This window comes from Aspergillus versicolor (genome assembly GCF_001890125.1).
Source record: "Aspergillus versicolor CBS 583.65 unplaced genomic scaffold ASPVEscaffold_11, whole genome shotgun sequence".
Taxonomy (NCBI): Eukaryota; Fungi; Ascomycota; class Eurotiomycetes; order Eurotiales; family Aspergillaceae; genus Aspergillus; species Aspergillus versicolor.
Window position 1 is genome coordinate 1 of NW_024467534.1, and position 21,216 is coordinate 21,216.

At 50.6% G+C, this 21,216-nt stretch overlaps 9 protein-coding genes across 9 annotated transcripts; 5 read left to right on the forward strand and 4 right to left on the reverse strand.

The window, feature by feature from the left end:
• Positions 1-1,041: 1,041 nt before the first annotated feature.
• ASPVEDRAFT_87730 (putative MFS monosaccharide transporter) lies at positions 1,042-2,830 on the reverse strand (the record flags this gene model as incomplete). The annotated part of the gene is made up of 4 exons (XM_040818135.1): positions 1,042-1,296; positions 1,352-1,607; positions 1,665-2,614; positions 2,690-2,830. The coding sequence occupies 4 exons, from the start codon at positions 2,828-2,830 to the stop codon at positions 1,042-1,044; spliced, it is 1,602 nt and encodes a 533-aa protein (XP_040672190.1).
• A 493-nt stretch (positions 2,831-3,323) lies between these two features.
• ASPVEDRAFT_56073 (uncharacterized protein) lies at positions 3,324-5,074 on the forward strand (the record flags this gene model as incomplete). Its single annotated transcript, XM_040815158.1, has 4 exons — positions 3,324-3,352; positions 3,497-4,287; positions 4,346-4,819; positions 4,872-5,074. 4 exons carry the CDS (start codon positions 3,324-3,326, stop codon positions 5,072-5,074), a joined length of 1,497 nt encoding a protein of 498 aa, XP_040672191.1.
• A 255-nt stretch (positions 5,075-5,329) lies between these two features.
• Positions 5,330-6,772, reverse strand: ASPVEDRAFT_87732 (damage-control phosphatase ARMT1 family protein; the record flags this gene model as incomplete). The annotated part of the gene is made up of 3 exons (XM_040818136.1): positions 5,330-6,326; positions 6,383-6,499; positions 6,549-6,772. 3 exons carry the CDS (start codon positions 6,770-6,772, stop codon positions 5,330-5,332), a joined length of 1,338 nt encoding a protein of 445 aa, XP_040672192.1.
• A 522-nt stretch (positions 6,773-7,294) lies between these two features.
• On the forward strand, positions 7,295-8,738 carry ASPVEDRAFT_32731 (UPF0075 family protein; the record flags this gene model as incomplete). Its single annotated transcript, XM_040810638.1, has 2 exons — positions 7,295-7,492; positions 7,560-8,738. The coding sequence occupies 2 exons, from the start codon at positions 7,295-7,297 to the stop codon at positions 8,736-8,738; spliced, it is 1,377 nt and encodes a 458-aa protein (XP_040672193.1).
• A 637-nt stretch (positions 8,739-9,375) lies between these two features.
• ASPVEDRAFT_87734 (uncharacterized protein) lies at positions 9,376-11,136 on the reverse strand (the record flags this gene model as incomplete). Its single annotated transcript, XM_040818137.1, has 4 exons — positions 9,376-10,173; positions 10,231-10,778; positions 10,846-11,025; positions 11,088-11,136. The coding sequence occupies 4 exons, from the start codon at positions 11,134-11,136 to the stop codon at positions 9,376-9,378; spliced, it is 1,575 nt and encodes a 524-aa protein (XP_040672194.1).
• A 259-nt stretch (positions 11,137-11,395) lies between these two features.
• ASPVEDRAFT_875337 (UPF0075 domain protein) lies at positions 11,396-12,980 on the reverse strand (the record flags this gene model as incomplete). Its single annotated transcript, XM_040818088.1, has 4 exons — positions 11,396-11,558; positions 11,622-11,992; positions 12,059-12,885; positions 12,943-12,980. 4 exons carry the CDS (start codon positions 12,978-12,980, stop codon positions 11,481-11,483), a joined length of 1,314 nt encoding a protein of 437 aa, XP_040672195.1. The 3' UTR covers positions 11,396-11,480.
• Positions 12,981-13,550: 570 nt separating this feature from the next.
• Positions 13,551-15,380, forward strand: ASPVEDRAFT_56078 (putative MFS monosaccharide transporter; the record flags this gene model as incomplete). Its single annotated transcript, XM_040815159.1, has 6 exons — positions 13,551-13,676; positions 13,730-14,060; positions 14,125-14,324; positions 14,381-15,031; positions 15,087-15,176; positions 15,231-15,380. The coding sequence occupies 6 exons, from the start codon at positions 13,551-13,553 to the stop codon at positions 15,378-15,380; spliced, it is 1,548 nt and encodes a 515-aa protein (XP_040672196.1).
• Positions 15,381-15,746: 366 nt separating this feature from the next.
• On the forward strand, positions 15,747-18,197 carry ASPVEDRAFT_326263 (Zn(II)2Cys6 transcription factor). Its single transcript, XM_040810625.1, has 5 exons — positions 15,747-15,957; positions 16,024-16,115; positions 16,171-17,064; positions 17,113-17,686; positions 17,744-18,197. The coding sequence occupies exons 1-5, from the start codon at positions 15,874-15,876 to the stop codon at positions 18,047-18,049; spliced, it is 1,950 nt and encodes a 649-aa protein (XP_040672197.1). The 5' UTR covers positions 15,747-15,873; the 3' UTR covers positions 18,050-18,197.
• Positions 18,198-19,252: 1,055 nt separating this feature from the next.
• ASPVEDRAFT_32735 (uncharacterized protein) lies at positions 19,253-20,994 on the forward strand (the record flags this gene model as incomplete). The annotated part of the gene is made up of 3 exons (XM_040810640.1): positions 19,253-19,428; positions 19,479-20,304; positions 20,362-20,994. The coding sequence occupies 3 exons, from the start codon at positions 19,253-19,255 to the stop codon at positions 20,992-20,994; spliced, it is 1,635 nt and encodes a 544-aa protein (XP_040672198.1).
• Between the last annotated feature and the right edge of the window lie 222 nt (positions 20,995-21,216).

Here is a 21,216-nt window from a genome sequence, read left to right on the forward strand (position 1 = left end):
AACCCTAACCCTAACCCTAACCCTAACCCTAACCCTAACCCTAACCCTAACCCTAACCCTAACCCTAACCCTAACCCTAACCCTAACCCTAACCCGGGTAACTTTTGTATAAGGACCCACTAGTGTGCTCTGCACCCCATCAGATACTAATGTTAGGTCTTAAGAGACTAAGACTATAAAAAAAAAGATAATTATAAGATCTCTATAAAAAATACTAAATATTTATAAGCTAAGTTAGTTTAAAGCTAACTTAGCTAGAGAGATATCTCTTTACTTTATAAAGAGTATATACTTAGAACTTTAGTATTAATCTATTAATTATTCTTTGTTCTTGAAATCCGGCTACTGTAACCTTATACTCTTGATTATTAAGTATATTATACTTTTTTATACTATTTACAACAACCCCAAAGGCCAAGGACCTTATAAATATAATAATAAAATAAAGTTACTAGTTTCTAGTTATATAATTAAAAAAGAATAGCTACTACTAGATTAAAATATAATTAAAAAATTAATAAATTTATTAATAATATTTTATTAATAATAACAGGCTTTTAGAATAGAGAAAAAGATAATTTAAAAAATAAAATAAATATCTTTAAAGAATATAATATATTAGTTTTAATTAAGCCTAGTATCAGGTAACTTTTATATAAGAATAAGCTAGCATACTCTACACCCTATCAGATACTAATATTAGGATTAGTGGTGGTCCAGGACCATAAATCACCCTACTAGCATACCTGGTTTCTCTATCTATTTAATACAGTAAGTTAACATAGTAATTTAATAGATTAATTTAATGAAGTGAGGTGCTGGATCTTGGCATGACTAAGCGTGGATCCGACCTCCACTGGTTGACACTTGGCAGGTCGTGACACATACCTGCTTTAATTTTAACATGTTGTTTTAAACAGTCGAATAGCTTTATCTAGGCCTAATTAGGAAGGGGTCAGATACTAGCGTGTTTTTTTGGAGTATATGGGGCGACGCAAACTTTTGTCATACCACTGTAGTTTTGCCTTACCTATTCCATGATCAGACTTTCTCTACCAACTCGTCACCTCCCTTCTCCTCGCGCGCATATCCACCATTCTCAATCTCCATCTTTTGAATGTCCACATTGAACTGGACCATGCGCTTGGCAAACTCCTTCTCCTCATCCCACACAAAGGGGCTCTTGCTGGCAAACAGGAAATCGATCTGCTCGAGCGTGCGACCGGCAGTCTCGGGGAAGAAGCAGTAGACGATGGGAATGTAGACGAGCATTGCGGCCCCGAACACGTAGAAGGTCTGAAGCAAAAGCCGTCAGAAACGAAACATACCGGAGGGGGAGGACAGGGATAACCTTCTCCTGGATACCAGCAAACATAACGGGGACCAGCAGCGACCCAGCGCCGTAGCCAACCGCCCAGCCGGCAACACCAAAGGCGTTACCCTTGGCGCGCAGCCATGTCGGGAAAATCTCGGTGGGATAAATAAATGGAATCATCAACCAGGAGGAGCTGAAGACAACCACATAGAGAAAGACCATGGCGGCGGCGCCGGTTCCGTACTGCGCAGCCTTGTCGGGGTTGTTGGTGGCTCCGCGGTTCAGACCGCCACTCGAGGGACGTTAGCAGGAGTAACGTCGGGGTCGACAAGGTTGTGTGTTTACTTACAGGGTAAAGAGAATCATACTCAAAACGACTGCTCCCCAGTAGAGGGTCCGGCGACGACCCACTCGATCCAAGGTCAAGGCAGCGACCCCAGTCCCGAGAATACCGCAGGTCATGCACACAGCAGAGAGCCAGTTGGACTTCAAATCGTCAAAGCCAGCAGTGCGATAAATGTTGCCCGAGTAGATGACAACGGCTGCGATGCCCGTGCCATATTGCATGAGGACCTGGAGCCAGAACGCCAACTGGATACGACGGCCAATGTGAATATCCCCAGATCCAATGCCCAAGAACATTTTGATATAATTGGAGTTCTGTGACTCGTGCTCCATCTGCACGACGGCGACGATCTCGCGAATTTCGCTCTGCACATCCGGGTGCTCGCGGTCGCCATCGCCACGGAGTTTGGAGATGATTTCAAATGCCTCCTCGTTGCGTCCAACCTTGACGAGCCACCGAGGCGATTCAGGAATGAACAAGGTGCCGATGACAAGGAAGACAACCGGGATCACTTGGCAGGCAAAGCAGAAGCGCCATCGAAACGCCCCACCAGCATATTCGGTGAATGAGGTAGCAAAACCAATCCAGGAAGACAGGGCAATGCCTCCAAAGTTGGCGAGGAAAGTCAGGGCAATCGTTTGCCCTCGATGGGACGCTGGAGCCAGCTCTGCGGTCCATGAGGGGGCAATTACGATAATGAAGGAGACACCAACACCCGCGATGACACGAGCACAGAGTATGTGAGCGAGGTTCACGGCACTAGCCTGCAGGATGACTCCGGCAAGACACCAGAAACAGGCCATCCAGATACCCTTGATCCGCCCGTATCTGTCAGAGAAGCTCCCGGCCCAGAAGGCTCCGAGGAGAGCACCGAAATAGTATATGGCAGCGATGCCACCCTGCAGAGAGGGGTTGATGACTTTTCCGTGCTCATCGGCGAAGCCCATTCGGTGCTGTAGTTGTGATGTTCGATTAGTTCATGATTCTCATCCTTTGAAGCCAATGAGCTAGGGACTGTGGTTACTCACGCCATATTCTGGGGCGACATTGACGGCGCCCATGACACCCTGGCTCATGCCCTCATAGGAGATAGCCACGGCAGAGACTGCAGTAATCAACTTGAGCAGCCTAGGTCCAGGCAGTGTCCGCCAGAACCCTTTCTGGATCATGGTGAATAAAGTTGAACGAGGAAAAAAGTAGCCGAAGGCAGCTTTGGAACTAATAAAGTAATGGGAGAAACCAAAGCTGTGAAAGACAGCCCCGTATAGCCGATGGAGAAAGACCGTTCTCGTATCGGGGACACATGGGGATGTTTATAGACGAGTGATCTTTCCATCCATGGTACGTATGACATCTGGGTGGCGCGGGAAGAAACAGAGGCACAGACAGAAACAGGGAGAGAAACCCCATGGGGAGCGAAATGGGGGATCTCCAGAGTCTGGTCTTTGGTTCCACCAGACCTCGGGGGCGTTTTCCTGGTCACTCTGCTCCACTGCCTCCGCACCATAAATTCCGAGCTCTCCCACTCTTTTGCTTCCCTTCCCCTTGGTCCGGTCTCCTCTATTCTCGTCTCGATCTTCCTACTTCGATCAAAGATACACTTTAGCCAACTACTGCCGCCCCACTCCTGCTGATCTCACAGACTTCGGCACGTATTTCGATATGGGGCAGCTTCGCTCAAAAGATGGATGGTGAGTTTCCCTACACTACTCCGGGGCCGTTACAATACATGTCCATGATCTCTGTCTTTCGTCGTGATTTTTGCTAAATTTCATCGCAGCCTAACTTGCCGGAAGAGGCATGTGAAATGTATGCCCGTCACCAGTCCAATATAGGCTGTATGCAACTGCTTACCCGCGAACAGGCGACCAAGCCAAGCCAATCTGTTCGCAGTGCCAGAAAAAGGACCGACCATGCCTTCGAGAAGATCCATCCAATCGCCTTAGGATCAAGCCTTATCAGATACCAAAGAACAGGAAAATATCCAAGGACGCTCCGGATCTAGACCATGATGAAAGATCTCCTCTTTCGGAACACGGAGCGGTGGTTGCTAATACAACCAACCCGGAGCACATTAACAACCAATTCTATACTGGCTCCTGTAATAAAGAATATCACGATGCCTCAGTAATGCCACAGTACAGCACGCAGGAGACAAATACCCACACCATGCTTCCCGCGCCTCTGATGGCCTCTCCAGTCAACAATAATACAACTACCTCACCCTACTTCAGCGCGGTCCCAATCCCGATCTCCCAGCTGCTCCGAGCCGATCCTCTAAGTCCATTGTCTCCAGCTTCGCCAATACATACCGGGTCTCCACTGACCTACAAGGAAGCTTACCTTGTGCATCACTTTGCAACGCACCTCGGCTATTGGCTCGACTGCACTGACGCTTCCCGCCAGTTTACCCGGAAAATCCCCATCCTGGTCAAACAATCGCCGATCCTGCTGCATGCCGTGATTTCCTATGCAGCTCGACATGTCGGAGATGCTGAAATGGCCGAGCGAGCGCATGAGCGTTGTGTGGAGCTACTGATCCCCTGCCTGAGCTCGGAGACAGTAGTCGATGATGATATTCTGCTGTGCGCAATCGTTATCTTGCGGGTGTTTGAACAGTTGAACGGTAAGTAGGAAATGTTTCACGCCACTGCACTGGCTAATACTTTTGGAAACTGAAACAGTCATGGTAACCGGGAACGACCAGGAGCGTCATCTAGCCGGCTGCTCGGCTCTGCTCCGGGCGTCGCAAGGACGTGAGGTGGATCCGTCTACCCCGGGGCTGCGGCAGGCCGCCTTCTGGGTGTACATTCGCCAATGCCTGTACAATGCCTGTGTACATCAACAAGCACCTAATGTGGATCCGAACTTGGCTCTCATTCCTCCCCCGAGCGGAGGTGACCCCCTGAGCGATTTGAGGTCTGAAACTGCATGGGCCAACACTATGACTTGGATCTGTGCCACAGTGGTAAGCTTCTGCTTTGGATCAGCCCACCCTGAGCCCTCCAGTAGAATACGTCGATGGCAAGAGCTATCCGAAACTGTCGAGAGTTGGCTGAGCAACCGACCGGGCACGTTTGACCCAATTTGGTACAGCGAAGCGGTCCCAGCGAGTGGAAACCCATTCCCGGAGATATGGTTCACGGCGGACTGGCATAGTATGTCTGCCAAAAAGGTCGTCGACTTGTTACTGTCTAACGTTGTTTATAGTTATGGCATTCGGCTTTTACCACCTGGCCTGTATGCTTCTGGCCATCTACAAGCCATCGCCGAAATTTGCTGTCAGGGGACTGCATAGCACTCGCGAATCCGATGTGAGTTCTGGCTTTTGCTGTCGAGTAAAAGGGTTGTTGTTAACGCCATCAGATCCGAGTCATGATGCACGCCCGTGCAATCTGTGGGGCATGCAATAGCTCCTCTTCAACGGTGCCATCATTGATCACGCTCTGCCATTCCGCCTTTATTTGTAGGGCCACCTTTACAGCCTTGTCCTGCAGTTGCTAACGTAGATAGGGGGTCCTTTGATGACAGATCCAGGGGAAAGAGCTGGAGTAATCAGGCTGCTACGAGACATGGAAGCGAAGCATGCATGGCCAACAACTTGGATAATCAACTCTCTAAACGAAGAGTGGACGATGACATGACCCTTTCATGAATGCTTACAGAATTCACTGGCCCTCATTGAATGATACCACCGCATACTTTCCGTTCTGGATCCAGGCACCATGGGGCGCTTCCTCGTTCAACGCGTCAACCTCGCTTTCGGTCTCGACACCCACGCAGACGTCGGACTTGTTCGTGCGAAGGGCCAGAATATGGACGCCGCTCTGCTTGCCTAGGGGACCCAGAGCCTCTTCAAATGTGGTAGTGTGAGGCCACATCCCATCCTTGGTCAATTTGCGGTAGTTGAGGTCGCCCTTGAGGATAACCAAATAGCTTTCCTGGAGCTCCTTGAAGAGGGCAGGTGCCCTGGATGGCATGTCGTGGAACGAGAACGGCGTTGTCCAGAATGGATCGCTGGTCGTCGTGATGGCACCCGACTGGAAGAGCTTGCGAAGTCTTGGAATGAGCTGGTCAATATACTCACGACATGGGAAGCATTCGGAAGAATCAAGGTGGTAGAACAGCGATTCGACATCCGGAGGAGTGACATCGCTGACGAACCACGGAAACTCCTTGGTATGCAGTTTGACAGAGGTGGCAATGCCTGCGTCCAAAAGATAGGCAGCATACAGCACATCAGTAAAAAACTCGAAGCCAGCGTTGTCGAGGATAATATCAATGCGGCGATTAGGTTGACCGACAGTCCGCTGAAGATACGCCCAGACGTCGTTGGTGTCATTGTCGACGATGTTCCGCTGGCTCTTCTGAATGGCATCACGGCCCTGCAGGCTTTGCAAGTCTTCCAGGGTGAGGTTGGCGAGGAGTGACAGGTCTGTAGCGTTCCCCCACAAGGCGACCTCAGTCATCTCAATATACAGCAACCTCTTGGCCTCTTCTTTGTTCCCGCTCCGGGCGAGTCGAGTATCGGCAACGATCTGCATGTAACGGCAGGCGAGCTCCTCGACGGCGGCCCTCGAGTTGATAAAGGTAGAGTCTTTCTGGCGCTTGAAAACATCGTAGTTTCGCCACTGTTTCGAGGAGTTCAGGATCCGCTGAATGCTTCTGGAGGTATTTTCAGCCCAATTTCAGTGATCTGATCTTTGCAGCGCCAGTCGTACCGGTACATGTAGCACTCTCCAAAGAGCCAAGGGCAGTTTGTCCAACTGCATTCCCCAACTGAAGCGAGCTGCTTGTTCCATTCTTGAATATCGAGTTTGCCATCATCTCGAAGCGGTCTGACGCGCCGTGAGTCCCTGGCTTTTCGGTTGTTGGAGAAGTACGTACGTGAGAGGCTTGTTCTGTTCAATTCTTTTCTTCATGTCTTTGAGGGCAATCTGAATGGCGATTCCTTCTGCTCTCGTCTGCTCGTCAACATCCTCCGCGGCTGCTGTTTTACCAACGTCGTCGATGGTGCCCTGGATGATTTTGGGCCATCGGCTCTCGGCCGTCTGTTTAGCCATGGACCCCTTCTCTGACGTCCAAACTGAATGAACTTCTTTAATGCTCATGGCGGCGGGCGATACGACAATCCTGATAGATCTGATATACACGGTAAGGTATCAATCACAGCAGACTCAGGGAACTCTTAAGTATTAGCCACTACTCGTTAACAAAAAAGTGGCCGACTTCGGGATTCGCTGGAGTCTTTCCTTGGAAGAGGGGGGCCCAGAGCCCAGACTGTCGCTTAAACGGTCCGAGACTCACGGCTGAAATGGCTGGGGTTCAATCCCGGGGAGGAGCTGACGGTTTGGCACCTCGTCTCGAAGATTCTCAATTAGGCAATCCCGGTATCCACTTGCGCCTCAGAATCGTCATGGAGCTCATAAGCGCACCCCGAGTCTTCGATTCTCCGCGGTTTCTCGTGGAATGGCTGCCCGATGCTGCGATATGAGGGGTAGGGTGTTCTTCTTGACTGCCGGCCAGGAAACGGGGTTAGTTCCCAGAGGTATATGAACCGGTTTTTCGCTCCTCTCAATTACTGCTGGAAACCAAAGCTTCTAGTTACTATCCTGCATATACAAATGACAAAAATGGTCACTTCAGTTGGATTTCCTCAGCCCAATGGCTCTGCTCAGGCCAACAGCCCTCGCCGTTGTGTCGCCGATGGTACTCTCGACATCACGGTCCTGGGAATGAACAGTGGTACGGCCATGGACGGCATCGACTGCGCACTTGTGCGATATCGCCAGGTTTCTCCCGAGGCTCCTTTACACATGGAAATCCTCAAGGTACCGCAAGTCTAGTGTTCATTTATATTTCAACTTCTAATAGAACTGACAAATCGCCCTTGTACAGTACGATGAGATCCCCATTCCTCAATCCATCAAGAAGCTCGTCCTCACGATGCTCCGCGAAACGAAAACCACTCCCTCCCTCATGTCCCAGCTGAACGTGCAGCTCGGCAACATGTTTGGCGAGACGGTCAAAGTCTTCTGTGAGAAGCACGATATCCCCATCAACAGCATCGACCTCATCGGGTCCCACGGTCAGACTGTGTGGCTTCTCTCCATGCCCGAGGAGGGCGAAACCCGCTCTGCCTTCTGCCTTGGCGAAGGAACCGTCATGAGCGGCTTGTCCGGCATCACTACTGTCACCGACTTCCGCATGGCTGAACAGGCCGTCGGCCGCCAGGGTGCGCCTCTCGTCGCCCTCATCGACGGTCTCCTCCTTCACCATCCCACCGAATGGCGCATTTGCCAGAACATCGGCGGAATCGCCAACCTCTGTGTTATTCCACCCGACAGCGAGGGTGGTGTTGATGCTATGGTCGACTGGGACTGCGGCCCGGGCAACATGTTCATTGACGCCGCGATGCGCTACTTCACCAACGGCGAGATGGAGTATGACCGCGATGGTGAATGGGGTGCCCGGGGTCAAGTCAACCAGGCTGTCGTCGACATGTTCCTTGACAATAATAAGTACTGTAACCATTTGCCTCCCAAGACAACGGGTCGTGAGACCTTTGGTGACAACGAGGCCCAGGAAATCATTGACGATTGCTTGGCTCGGGGCATGAATAAATACGACACTGTCGCGACCATCACCCGCATTACTGCCCAGAATATAGTCAAGCAGTACCGCACTTTCTTCCCCAAGTTCAACATTGATATCAACAAGATAGCCGGTGTGTACATGTGCGGCGGTGGTGCCCGCAACCCCAACATAACCACCTACCTCAAGGAGCAGCTGGTCAATTCAAAAATTCTTAAGCTCGATGAAACGGGTGTTCCTTCGGACGCCAAGGAGGCTGTCTCTTTCGCCCAGCAGGCCCTTGAGGCTATTCTCGGCCGTGCCGCTCTGGTTCCCATTAACAGTGACACGTTGACGCCCAACACTATCTCAGGCAAGATTGCGCCGGGGCTACGGTGGCGAGAGGTCATGTCAATGGCTGTGGAATTCGGAAAAGGTCAAACCCAGCTGCCGACGGTCAAGGAGATGGTTATTGACAGACCCTACACCTATGGGAAGCCTTAGCAGTGTACTTTCTCTGTTATCTTCAATTATGCGCATTTAAGGGTTAAGCAATAGTCTCATTCCAATCTAGCACTTTTAGCGATCTCTTCTTGTGTAATCTCCTCCTGGGTAATCTCCGCCTGGCCATGTCTGCTGTGTCGCCGTAGCGGTCTTATGCCTCAAGACTTTGCCAGCGAAAAGGGACCTACATTATTAATTAATGACGTAGCCTCAATCGACGCAGGCCCCTTCTTGTCATAGCTGATTAGCACTTATCCTGAGCCCCGTCTGTTAGAAGGCGGAGCAGGCATGATCGCTTCATGGATTATCAAAAAGCTCTGAATTGTTATTTATACCAGATGAAGAACCATGTATATCATTGTCCAAAATACAGTCCCAGGAACATCAAACTAAACTCATATGGCGCATGGAAATATGGCTCATTCGCACAACTCGGTTTTGGATCCATAGTGCGCCTTTCTGAATTCTTCTTCGATGTAGGGCCAATCAGTTTTCCCTGCTCGCCTACTCCTTCACTCGTCCAATGTTTCCCGCGTATACAGTCTGGATGCTCTTCCACTGCCGGTTGGGGGAGCGTTCGTTTGATCTCTAGGCGAATACGTACTTCAACTCGAGTTCCATGACCAAGCCACACGATTTAGCTTAGACTGCTCTCATCACCAAGCCAAACATGATACAACAGCCTTCCAGCATCTGCATGCGCGACCGCAGAGTGCGTCCTCGCGGACTCATACCCCCAACTATTTTCCCATGCAGCGTTAAGTCTGTGGACGCTTGCCCGCGTGTCCCAGCCCGTTTGCTCCTGAATCTCTTGCAGGGCGCGGATGCATGCATTGCGCTCGGGCTCGACCTCGAGACACTGGCCTGCAATTGTAAGGAGTTGGACAGCGTTCGCCCATGCAATAGAACATCGATTCGTCAGCGTGTTGCCGACAATCTGGCGCGTGTACGTCTGGACTCGCTGTATTACGTCGGGGCTGGAGAGGAGCGAGAGCCGACTCGCCCGCGAGCAAGGCTTGCAAATGGTGAGAATGAGAAATGCAGTGTGCAGCATTTGCCATGCTGCGGCGACAGTGCCATTCAAGTAACGCACGGCTTGGAAGAGATTGTCCTCTCCGTTCGGAGATAGAATGCTGAGTGGTGAGGCCACAGCTGGCGCTTGGCTTTGGTGACGCATCAGATCAGCTTCAAGTTGCTCCCATCGGGCAATATCAATTTGCACCGCATGTCCGTTGTAGTCGACATCGCGCGTACGACTCCAGAAATTCTGAACCACCCCGAGCAGAAAAACGACCTTTTTCTGCCATGACTCGAGTGTCCAGGTGGCCGGATCAGGGAATACACCCCCGGGGATCCATTCTTTCGGTTCTAATGCGGTCGGCTTACCAGCACAGAGAGAGGCAAGAATTATCATCCTGCAGTAAATCCAAAATGACTGCGTACGAAGATCCAAGTTAGTGATCATAGTCACAGAGTGAAGAGTAAAACATACAGCCTGGGCCAATCCACCGCTCATTCCATGCCAACCATGCAGCTTGAGAAGATCCCCCGTCCCCTTGAGGTGCAGGTCCCAATCTGTGGCCTTACTCTCGACCATTTCACAGTGAGCTATAAGCAGACAGCTCGCAAATACCGCAGGGTCAGGCCTGCTACTCTGTAGCCTCTCGGACAGCCGATGGATCGCCGCGCTGTAGTACGTCAAGGCCTGCTCATCATTGTGTTGTTGATGACCATTGACGAGGGTGTACTGGCGCGCTGCAACGGCGACACAGGATAGGAGGACAAGCTTATCGCTCAGAGCGAGCTGCGGCACGACTGTTGAGAAGTATCGTAGTACACCATCGAACATGTCGAAGCGTGGACCGATAAAGTCCACGTATCGGGAGAGAAAAAACGCGTCAGTGGAATCGGTGATGGGGCTCGCTTGGCCGGAGAGTGTAGGCCATGGCGACGGACGCTGGTATACGCTCGCCGCCTCTTCGGTCGCTCTTACTACCTGGTATAGGTTGGAGACCTCTTGCGTTTCGTCCACAAAGGTCGCTATTGTTCAGTAGGTTAGACCCATGGTTATGTTTCTGCGGCGAGAGCCACGGTGGGCCTTGCTGACCTGGACTTTCTATTGTCTCTGAGACAAAGTCGCCCAACCGGCCAACCGCGGGTGCTTTGAACTCCAGCGCCGTAAAAACAACCTCCTGGCAAAGAGAACACTCAGTTCCCCGTCGCGTGCATAGAGCACAGGGCCGCGCTTGATCACACTTGACATGGCTCTTGCGACACTCCTCGCAGGCTTAACTCAAACGTCAGCACTCCGGTTATGAACGACAGTAGCTTTCCATGCTCTGTGCTTACCTAGCTTAGATCTCGAGCTAGGCCCTCGCACTTGTTTCGAGGACCGCATTGCGGGGTGCTTGCGCAGTTCTATGAATATCACGGGCACAAGTCGGTCCATTCACTGCCGTAGAACCCAGATAGTGCATGCTTCCGAGTGCGGGCGAGCCTTCTGTCTTGGTCCACGGAGAAAGAAAGATAAAGGGTTGGGTTGGTCGAAGAAGCCATGAGAGTCATCCAGTGAAACGAATTAAAACGAATTAAAACGGGTACCGAGTCTACCGTTTTACACTAGTATTCACTGGTACCACGGGCTAACTGATACTGGTAATTTTTATGCCACTCGTAGTGCACTACTTGAATCTAAATGACTGGCTTGGGGAGCTATCATTGCAACTGGAATACAGTAATATGCTACATGTCGCACTGAGACGGGAGGAGAATCATCTTTGTTGTGCTCTTCACCTGCTCCTCCGGGAAGTCTCCCCAAAACTGTTGTCGATGCCAGGGTCAGATTATCCAGCCCGATCCGTGTATAGAATATAGATCACTCACCTGGACGACATGCCGCCGGATTTGGTGCATGTTCTTGCCCGGCTGGATCTGGCCCACCACTCCGGCACGGTCCGACTCGGTCCTCTTGGGGACAATCATGGGTCGTCCAACAAAACACTCCAGCGTCAGTAGCGCAAATCCAAGAGCTTCCTTTGCGCCAATGGGGATTCCAATCTCGGAAATCGGGACTATGCGGGTGTTGGGCAGGCGCTGCTGCAGGTAGTTGACGATGTTGGGGTTATGAGATCCGCCGCCGCCCATGTAGATCTCGTCTACGCCCCCGGGAGGGCCCCAGCGTTCGTAGGCATCGGCGAGCGACTGGGCCGTGATGCGGGTTATGGTTGCGACACAGTCCTCTGGGGTAGCTCCGCCTGGGAGATCACAGTTTATCAGCCCCTAAATACATCCATAGTCTCTACTGGGGTCGCCAGGCTTACGGGCTAGCATTTCATCGCAGATATCCTCCGCCATCCGGTCCCCGAACGTCTCTCGGCCAGTGGTTTTGGGCACGTCATGCACAAAGTACGGGCCTTGGAGCACTTTGTCGACGACGGACTGGTCAACCTTGCCCATCCTGCCCATGGCGCCGTCCTTGTCATATTCTTGTTGAGCGTTAGTGAAGTACCGCACAGCCGCGTCGATAAAAATATTGCCAGGACCCGTATCAAAGTCGTAGCACTCTTCAACGGCACCTCGGGGTAAGATGGAAAAGTTTGCGATACCCCCGATGTTTTGCACAGCGCGGTTGAGAGTTGGGTGGCTCAACAGGAGCGAGTCCAGGGCCGCAAAGAGCGGGCAGCCTTGTCGGCCAAGAGCCATCTCTGATACCCGAAAGTTGCCCAGCGAGGTGACGCCAGTGCCGGCGGCGATGATGGCAATCTCAGCCATGTCGAGGTGGGCACGGATTTGGTTGCCCTCAAAGAGCTCCGGCAGCGGTAGGTGCCAGATCGTCTGGCCCTGGCCACCGATTAAGTCGACGTCTGTCGCTAGGCTGAACCCGTTCTTTTCGGCGAACCAATTGACAGCATCCGTAATGACCTCCCCCAGCTGGATGTTGACTATGGCCATTTCCTCGGGTGTCGTGGTGTTCTCTTTGATGAGCCGCATAACCCTTGCCTTGAGCTTTTTAGGCATTGGGTACTCCCCGTAGTGCAGGAGCTGCATCTTCAACGGCGTTGTCGGACTGTCCTGGGCGAAGTGGACATGAACGAGGTCGACGCCGTCCATCGACGTTCCCGCATTGTGGCCGATGACTTTCAGAGAACTGTCGGGTCGTCAGCAACATGTAGATAAGATGTTATGTCTCCTCTCGATCACTTACAGTGGACTACCTGAGGATTGGTTTAGAGTGGAAGGCATCACTGTTGCAAATTGAGACAAGGTGTTGGACAAGGTATTGGACAAGGCATTGGAGTCAAAAGGAGGAGCACATTCCTGTCATTGGATTGCATACTTTATATCTCGACCGACCATGCACCATCTCTCGACAGCGACATATCGGACTCAGTTCCCTTCCGGAGACAGTGTCATTCCCTCCACGATCTCCACTCTGCCGTCGCAATCGTATTGGCTCTTCAGAGTCTTGGGAATTGCGATGGAGATCGCGGAAAGCAGTCATCCCCGAGTGCTGATCGCTGCCATTTAGCCGTTTACCAGGAATCGTAGTACGCTTGGCCCACAGGCCATATTGACTTTGGTAAGCTCCTGGAAGCTTCGCGGGGCTGGATACCTTCCGGGGAATTGCAGTCTAGAGTCCCCACCCCCCGGTCCTTGGCCTGCGGTTTACCCCAGGTCTTTGAAGTAAGATTATTACTTACTGTGCTATCACCCAGCTATAAATTCAAGTTGGACTCATCTCGATCCGATGTGCTGGGCTGCGTTGCCTTAAATCAAGACAATATCTATGCGTTTGCCCTGTACTCTACAAAGATGGCCATCTTCCCATTGACCAGATACACAACGCACATGGGCACGTCGGGCCTAAAGCTCAACTTTCTCATCGCCGGCATTGCAACATGTGCATTTTGGCTCTTCGGATACGACATGAGCGTTATGGTACAATCCCATTCTTCCTTCAGTGGCAACACGTCTTCTAAGAACAAGCACAGGGCGGTCTCATTACCGAGGACTCCTTTACAATAGTTTTTCCCGAAATGAACAGCGCCGACATCCAGGGCATTGTTATCGCCGCTTTTGAACTCGGGGCTCTCGTCGGCGCCCTTGCCTGCCTGGACCTTGGCGACCGACTCGGTCGTCGTCAGATCATCTGGCTCGGTATGCTCTTTATGCTGGTTGGCGGCATATTACAGACGAGCGCCTGGGCCATTTCTCAGCTAGTCTTGGGTCGCGTTATTAGTGGCATCGGGCTCGGCTTGCAGGTCGCTACGGTGCCGTCATGGCAGTCTGAATGCGCGAAAGCTCACAGTCGCGGACGCTGGGGTAAGCGGCTCTTCCTCGCTCTTCCTCGCTCTTCTTCTTGTATCCGATGGCTGAAATGATCTAGTCATGATTGAGGGCGGATTGCAGACATTCGGCGTTGCTTGCGGCCAGCTCGTTAGCTATGGATTCTTCTTCGTCAAGGGCCAGGCACAATGGCGTACGCCCGTGGGCATCCAACTTGCCCCGGCCTTGCTTGTCTTTGTCTTTATTAATTTTCTTCCTGAGTCACCGCGTTGGTTGATCAAACATGGCCATGTGGAAGAGGTACGTCGTCATGGAACCTTTTCACACCCGTGCTGACTGACAATACATGTTTGCAGGGCATATACAACCTGTCAAAACTGCGAGGCCTGCCCGACGACCACCCGGACCTAGTGTTTGAACGAGATGCAATCATCGCCTCGTTTGAAGCCCAGGCTGATCTCGCTCCGTTCTCATATAGAGAATTGCTGGACATGGGAAAGACTAAGACATTCCATCGCGTCGCCATCGGAGTTTTCATGCAAGCCGCGCAGCAAATTTCCGGAATCAACCTGGTCTCAACATACGCCAACAAGATCCTGCAAGAGTCGTTCAGCCTCGACGCTGGCACATCACACCTCATCGCTGCCATGGGAGGTTTGGAGTACGCTCTATGCTCGCTCCTGTCCGTGTTGCTCATAGAAGGGCTTGGGCGTCGCCGGGCCTTTCTGTGGACTACGGTCGGCATGTCCAGTTGCTTTGCTGTCATCGCTGGCCTCCAAAGCACGGATTCGCGCACCTGCCAACTGACCGCCGCCGGGTTTCTATTCCTTTTTAATACTTTCTTCGGCCTTGCCTGGGTTGGGGGACCGTTTCTGTACAGCGCCGAGATTGCACCTCTGCGATGCCGCGCGCAGGCGAACGCCCTGGCGAGCGCGGCCAACTGGTTGTTCTGCTTCGTGGTAGTCATGATTATCCCACCCGCTTTCCAGAATATCGGCTGGAGGACGGTAAGACAATTTCCTTGTGCGTTGTGGGTTAGTTATGAGCCTGATGTTGGTCCAGTATATCATATTTGCCGTCTTCAATGCCTGCTTCATACCAATCATCTATTTTTTCCTAGTTGAGACCCGAAAGAGGAGTCTCGAGGAGCTTGTGGGTACTGCGACATGCCCTGAACAAACGTTATACGCTAATATTATGGCCCAGGACGTCATTTTCGCTGCGGGTGGTGATCCGGTGCAAAAGGAAAAGACGATGCCGTACAACATACCTATTGAGGAGGCCCGAAGGATCCTTGGTCTTTCTGAGAGCCGTATCGCTGAAGTAATAGAACACGGTGAAAAGATGTCAGAATGAGGTTATGTTTGATGACAACCATCGCGGTGAGGCATTTGGAAGATCGAAGGCCGATATATATATAATACTGCATGGTCAACATAACAAGTACTATGAATAAGACTCTGTCTAGACTACTACTACTGTTTCTTGCCTAGCTGTGTCTCCTATCTTAATTGAAATTCACATCAACACCAATCAGAAGGCAGAACCTCAAGGCCAGTATCCTGTGGAGATTATTAAATTATGCCTTTTTGATTAGGCCAAGCTTTAAGCCTTCAGGTAGGACTGACCAGGTCGGACTGAGTATGCTGACTAATAGTAAGTTTGCTGGAACGACTCCACTGCTTAACAGACCTCTCTTCACCAATCTACTTTTTTTTGGATCAATCCTTGACATTCTGAACCGAGCCTGGCGTTCGCTATCAGCTATACCAACACTTTCTTGACCATACATGAAACACTTGATAATTCTATATGCCATCTCTTCAATCTACTGCAGCAGAGACACACCATGAGTGAACTCGTGTTCGACTCTGTGTCCACGTCCAATGTCTATCCCAATGCATGCCGGCAGTGCAGAGCTCGTAAGCTAAAGGTACCAACCGTTTCCGAATCGGGGACAACAGTCTCCATCCTCGACCTATCCTAATAAAAATCCAAGTGTACCAAACAAGCTCCATGTAGCAACTGTCTTCAAAAGTCTTACGACTGCGTCTATGACAACATGCGGGGGTTGAGAGGTAGGAAGTCAAAGTACGCATGTGTAGCACTGCTAGTAGCTTTGAGCAATGCTGAGAAACTCCAATAGAGCCAATGCGCCGCCAGAGAGCGTGCAGTTGTCCGAGCCGATATCTCAAAGCAACCAAAAGCCAATCAATACACCAATAAGCAACGAAGACGACGCTGTATTGTTCACTCAACCTTCGGACGATTCTATGTTACGGTCGGACTCTGGGTTTCTCGGAGACTTGCCTTATTGCGAACAGATCGTTCCGGGGATTTCTTCTAACGTCGACACACAAAACATGCCGGTGCAGCCCCAGCCTTTCCCGATTCATGATCTTTCCATGGCCGCGGTAGATTGGGGGTTATGGTGGCCTGGAGGTTCAATGGATCTCGGGTGTGACTTGCCTGAATTGCTTTCCCAAGATGAAGCAACACAGATTCCCGGAGGAGATCCTAGTCGATACTCCTTGTCACTTGCTGTCAATGAGGAGATACTCCAGAAGGCTATAAGCATGTATTTGAGCAGCATCCATCCCACACGACCATTCTTCAGAGCGTCTCTTATCCAAGATGGCATGGCCTGTAAGAAATACAGATTTCATCAAGGATTCGCCAGCATGGTTCTTGCCATCGGCGCTTTCACATTGCTTCATTACCACCCACGGGAGTTGTCTACGTCGAACAACGGTTCTTCCTTGTCAACCGAGATGATGTCAGAGGCAATCCGACTACACAGCACCTCCGTGCTTGGACAACTCCCGACGTTCGAAGCGCTTCAAACAAGCGTCTATATATTTGCTGTTCTCTGGCATTTGAAACAGGAAAGTGCAGCTTGGCTTCGTCTACACGAAGCAATTGGCCTATTTAGGCTTTATTGCCCGTCGAACATTGAGGAAGACGGTCCACCAGGAGCACTTGGTGCAGCTGATTGGAGCGATAAAGCCAGGGTATATTTAGAACTTGTCGTTCTAGAAAGGTAACTTATATAAACTTCTGTCCTTGTGTGGAAGCTAACCATGAGAAGAGTGTTTGCAATCGGGACCGCTAGCCGTTACAAGCTTTCCCTGCCCCCCGTCTCTCCGCTCTTGTTACAGAAGCTTTCGGGCTTCCCTACTGAATACAACACACGGAATGAAATCCCGTACAGCAGCGATTATTCGATATTGGTACTCATAGGAGAGACCATCGGCCTCTTCGATGATACAATCGTGACCTGCCTTAGAAATGACTGTGGCAATCAAGGACAATGTACTGTGCTCTCGCGCGAACATATCCTGTCTCTACTTGAGCGTCAAAGAGACTGGAAGGGTCTCGATCTCAAGAACCACAATGGAACTGTCAAGCTATATCTTGATGTTGGAACTGTCCCTATGCCATTCGATATCTTTCCTGGTGGTAACAATGAATGTGGGATTCTGCTAGGGTGCCTGTGGATACGAAACCGACTGTGGCGCTTAGCTCTCACACATGGACATGTAAGCCCGAGCGATTTGGAGACAAAGCTGAGCCTTTATTACCCCATCCGAATTGCAGGATGCGCACTTGCGCTTCTGAAGTCATTTCGGATTCGTGCTTTGGAAAGTAGTCCGGACGCTTTGGTAGGTTTACTACATGATCTGCCCTTGATCACAAAGACTGATCTATGATGCATGTAGATCCACCAACTTTTTGATATTTCCTTCGACTTTCTCTACGCTGCTACCGAGATACGGATAAAGCATACTAGACCGGATATCCTCGATATGAAGTTCCCTCTACCCTCTGTGTCAGACCTATCATCCGTCGATAATATATCACTGGTCAGTATGACATCGCAAACTGGCTACGCAGAGTCAGCCACCATATCTGTCTCTGGGATAGCAAATGGCCTTCTCGGTTTCTTCGCCTCATTCAACAACGGGGACCACCCTAGGTTCAAAGACTATATTGATGCTTATCAAGTCTTCATGGGCGAACGGTGACAATTTGTTGTACAGTTTGTGACAATTCGAACATAATTTGCTGGGGTCTGTCAATTCAGGGGTCTCAGAATCCATGAGATGCCCTTGTCAACGTCCTTGTGACCCTCTATCCTCCGCGCAAGTCTACCTAGGGGTGGATGCCTCTGACCATCTAGATTTTTGGTGAGGACGAGGCCTGCCAGGGACTTCAAAAATGAGTGCCTCTGACTTATTAGTCAGGGGCTTTCCTCATTGGACGTAAAAATGGCATTGCAGAGCTCCCTACCAAGGACAATTGCCAGTTGCCGCGTCTCAGGATGACCTCTATGAGAGACGTGGGTCAGTTTTGTCGCTGCGTCTCAACGTGCCAAAGTGAGAGGAAGCATGAGCATGGCAGTGGACACCTGGACAATGGGAGGACTACTAGCGCATGCAAAACTATGGCTGGGAAGAATTTCAACGTGCGAGAGGAATTCGAGAAAAGACCGGCAAACCTGGCTCATGATAAGGTCATGGGGCAGACGTGAGCCAAGTTCAATCTTGCCTACGTCCGAGATTTACATGACAGGGTGGTCCTGCACCCACTGTGAATAGCCACTGTCCTGAAGTGAAGCCTACGAGCGGCGTCTAGTAATGTATCTCTGTCTGGGGACAACATTTATTACAAACTACGAACTATTGCTATTTAAGGATATATATTGACTGGTACAAGATTATGTTCATCAGCGCCATTAACGATCCCGCGGTAGCCTGTGTTTGTTTCCATTTTGACCTGTGGAAAAGTTTGAGATACCCCGTCACCCTGTGTGATAATGTCTCCCAATTGGAGTGGCCGACACTGGGACTCATACCCGAGAACCTCTAAAGATGCAGAGTGACCAACCCCAACACTTCTATTCAGGTTCCGGGGCGTAATCGGAGAAAAGTCGATTCCCCCAGTGGATGCTGCTCGGCAAACACCTCAATCAATTTGGAAGCTGTTATCTGACCTCGGAATCCTTCTACTTTGGGTATAATGGCAGGTCGCCAAGACGCTACCTGATATTGTAGGAGTAGTAGACCTGGTGCGACAAGCGAACGCGCTGCCCAGGCCCAATTACTAATAAGAGAGGAAAGAGAGACAATTAGGTACATAAATTGAGCATGTCAGCCTGTCGGCAAGTACGAGAAAGGCTGTGATACACCCTCTGCTTCTGGTCTTGTTGAACGTCTTAATACTCGAGAATGTCGTCCACATTCCACTTCAATCACAGTCAACTGGGTGACTTGGTTGGCTTACCACGAGGCAATGATGTGGTTCAGTTTCGCGGGATCCCTTTTGCAAGTATCCCAGCACGTTTTAGGCAGAGTGTGATGGTCCATGGGTTGCCTTTACAACCTTTTGATGCCACACAGTCGGGGTAAGCATCTTGCCCTTTCCACAAAATGAGATGACCAACCCGCCTTGTAGGCCAATTTGTCCGCAGACTGATCTTGTGGGCCCCCCATTCTGGGATGGAGCTCTTCCCCAGGACTATCCTGTGCTATATTCGCCAAAGATGTGTGAACTCAACTGTTTGAATCTCACAATCACGGCTCCAACTTCAGCTTTAGAGGCCCACAACCAAGCCAAGGTGCCCGTGCTCATTTTTATTCACGGCGGCGCATTTATTGGCGGTTCACAATGCGTCACTATTGCTGGCCGAGAGGTTTTCGATGCCACGAATCTTGTCAGAGCTAGTTTAGCACGGAAACAAAGTATTGTAGTGGTGACCATCAACTACCGCCTCGGGCCTCTCGGATTTATGGCATCTCAAGAACTTGAGGCCTTCAACAGATACCATGGGGAGCCGGTTGGAAACTATGGCTTCCATGATCAAGCCCGTGGTCTGGATTGGGTGAACAAATTCATCGGTGCCTTTGGTGGTGACCCGGGACAGGTGACTCTCCACGGGACAAGTGCTGGTGGATGTTCGACACATTACCATACTGTTAAACCTAACCGCCGGTTTCGCCGAGCCATTTTATCCAGTGGAACCCTGACAGGAATCAGCCCGAAGAGCATGGCCGAGCATCAGGTCATTTTTCAAGGAGTTGTAGACAATTTGCGCAAGGTCGCCTCCACGCCAGCTCCCGCTTTGGAGCTCGTACAGTCTGTACCAGTGCACGACCTCATCGCTTCTATTACACCAGAAATATACAACCCTCTATCTGATGATGATTGGAGAAATAATTCCGCGGACGGTTTTGGCGACCATGCACCCTTGGAGCTAATGGTTGGGGCCTGCGAATTCGAGGTAAGTTGTGCATTAGCAAAAGCTACAAGTTGATTATGAGCTAAACAGTTCACGTAGCAAGAAGTTGCCGAGGTTCTTCTTTCGGATATCAAGAACAACAAGGAACTATTCGGTGACAAGTTACTCAACAAAGTACGCGGGTTGTGTACAGCCAATGAAATGCTCCACAACCAGCAGGGCTTTCCCTTGCAATATCACGAAGTCCTGAAGGCGTATAATATTGGCGTTGCGACATCCTTCACAAACTGGGCAGCTCTCGCCGCGGATGTCATGTTCCGGCTGCCTCCTATGTATCTCGCATCCCGGTATCCAAATACCAAGATGTTTATATACGAAATCGCCGCGCGGAATCCGTTTCCGAACTGGAAACCTAGCTATGGAAAGGCCAACCATGGGATCAATGATATATTGTTATTCAACGTCGCAGAGGATCTAGTTCCTGCGGAACATCTCAGCGATTGGCAAGGAAGCGTTGAGCAGATACAGTCAGCTTGGCTAGACTTTTGCTACGGCTTGGACCCTTGGGCTCATTTCAAGACGACCGAAAATGGAGATCCAGGTCCCTTTTACAAATTCCGGAATGGGAAGGATGGACAACTGTGTCACTCTTTGGAGGAGCTTTTAGGGCAGGAGACCGCGAAGCGGTTTAAAGCTATCCTGGAAGTTCTGAAGTCCGATAGCGACACTTAACTGCTTACCTTTTAACCTAAGAAATATGAGGTCAGGAAAAACCCAAAGTCTGTCCCTTATTTCACTAACATCCGTGGCCGGTGCCATATACGTGATAACCCTAGCAAATGCATCAGATATCATTGGGACACGTGTGAATTATCCTGTGGTTAACATATCTTTCTAATGGCCTGGTTCTTTCAAATGTTATTTTTAGTTAAGAGGTTTAGCTCTCGTTCAGAT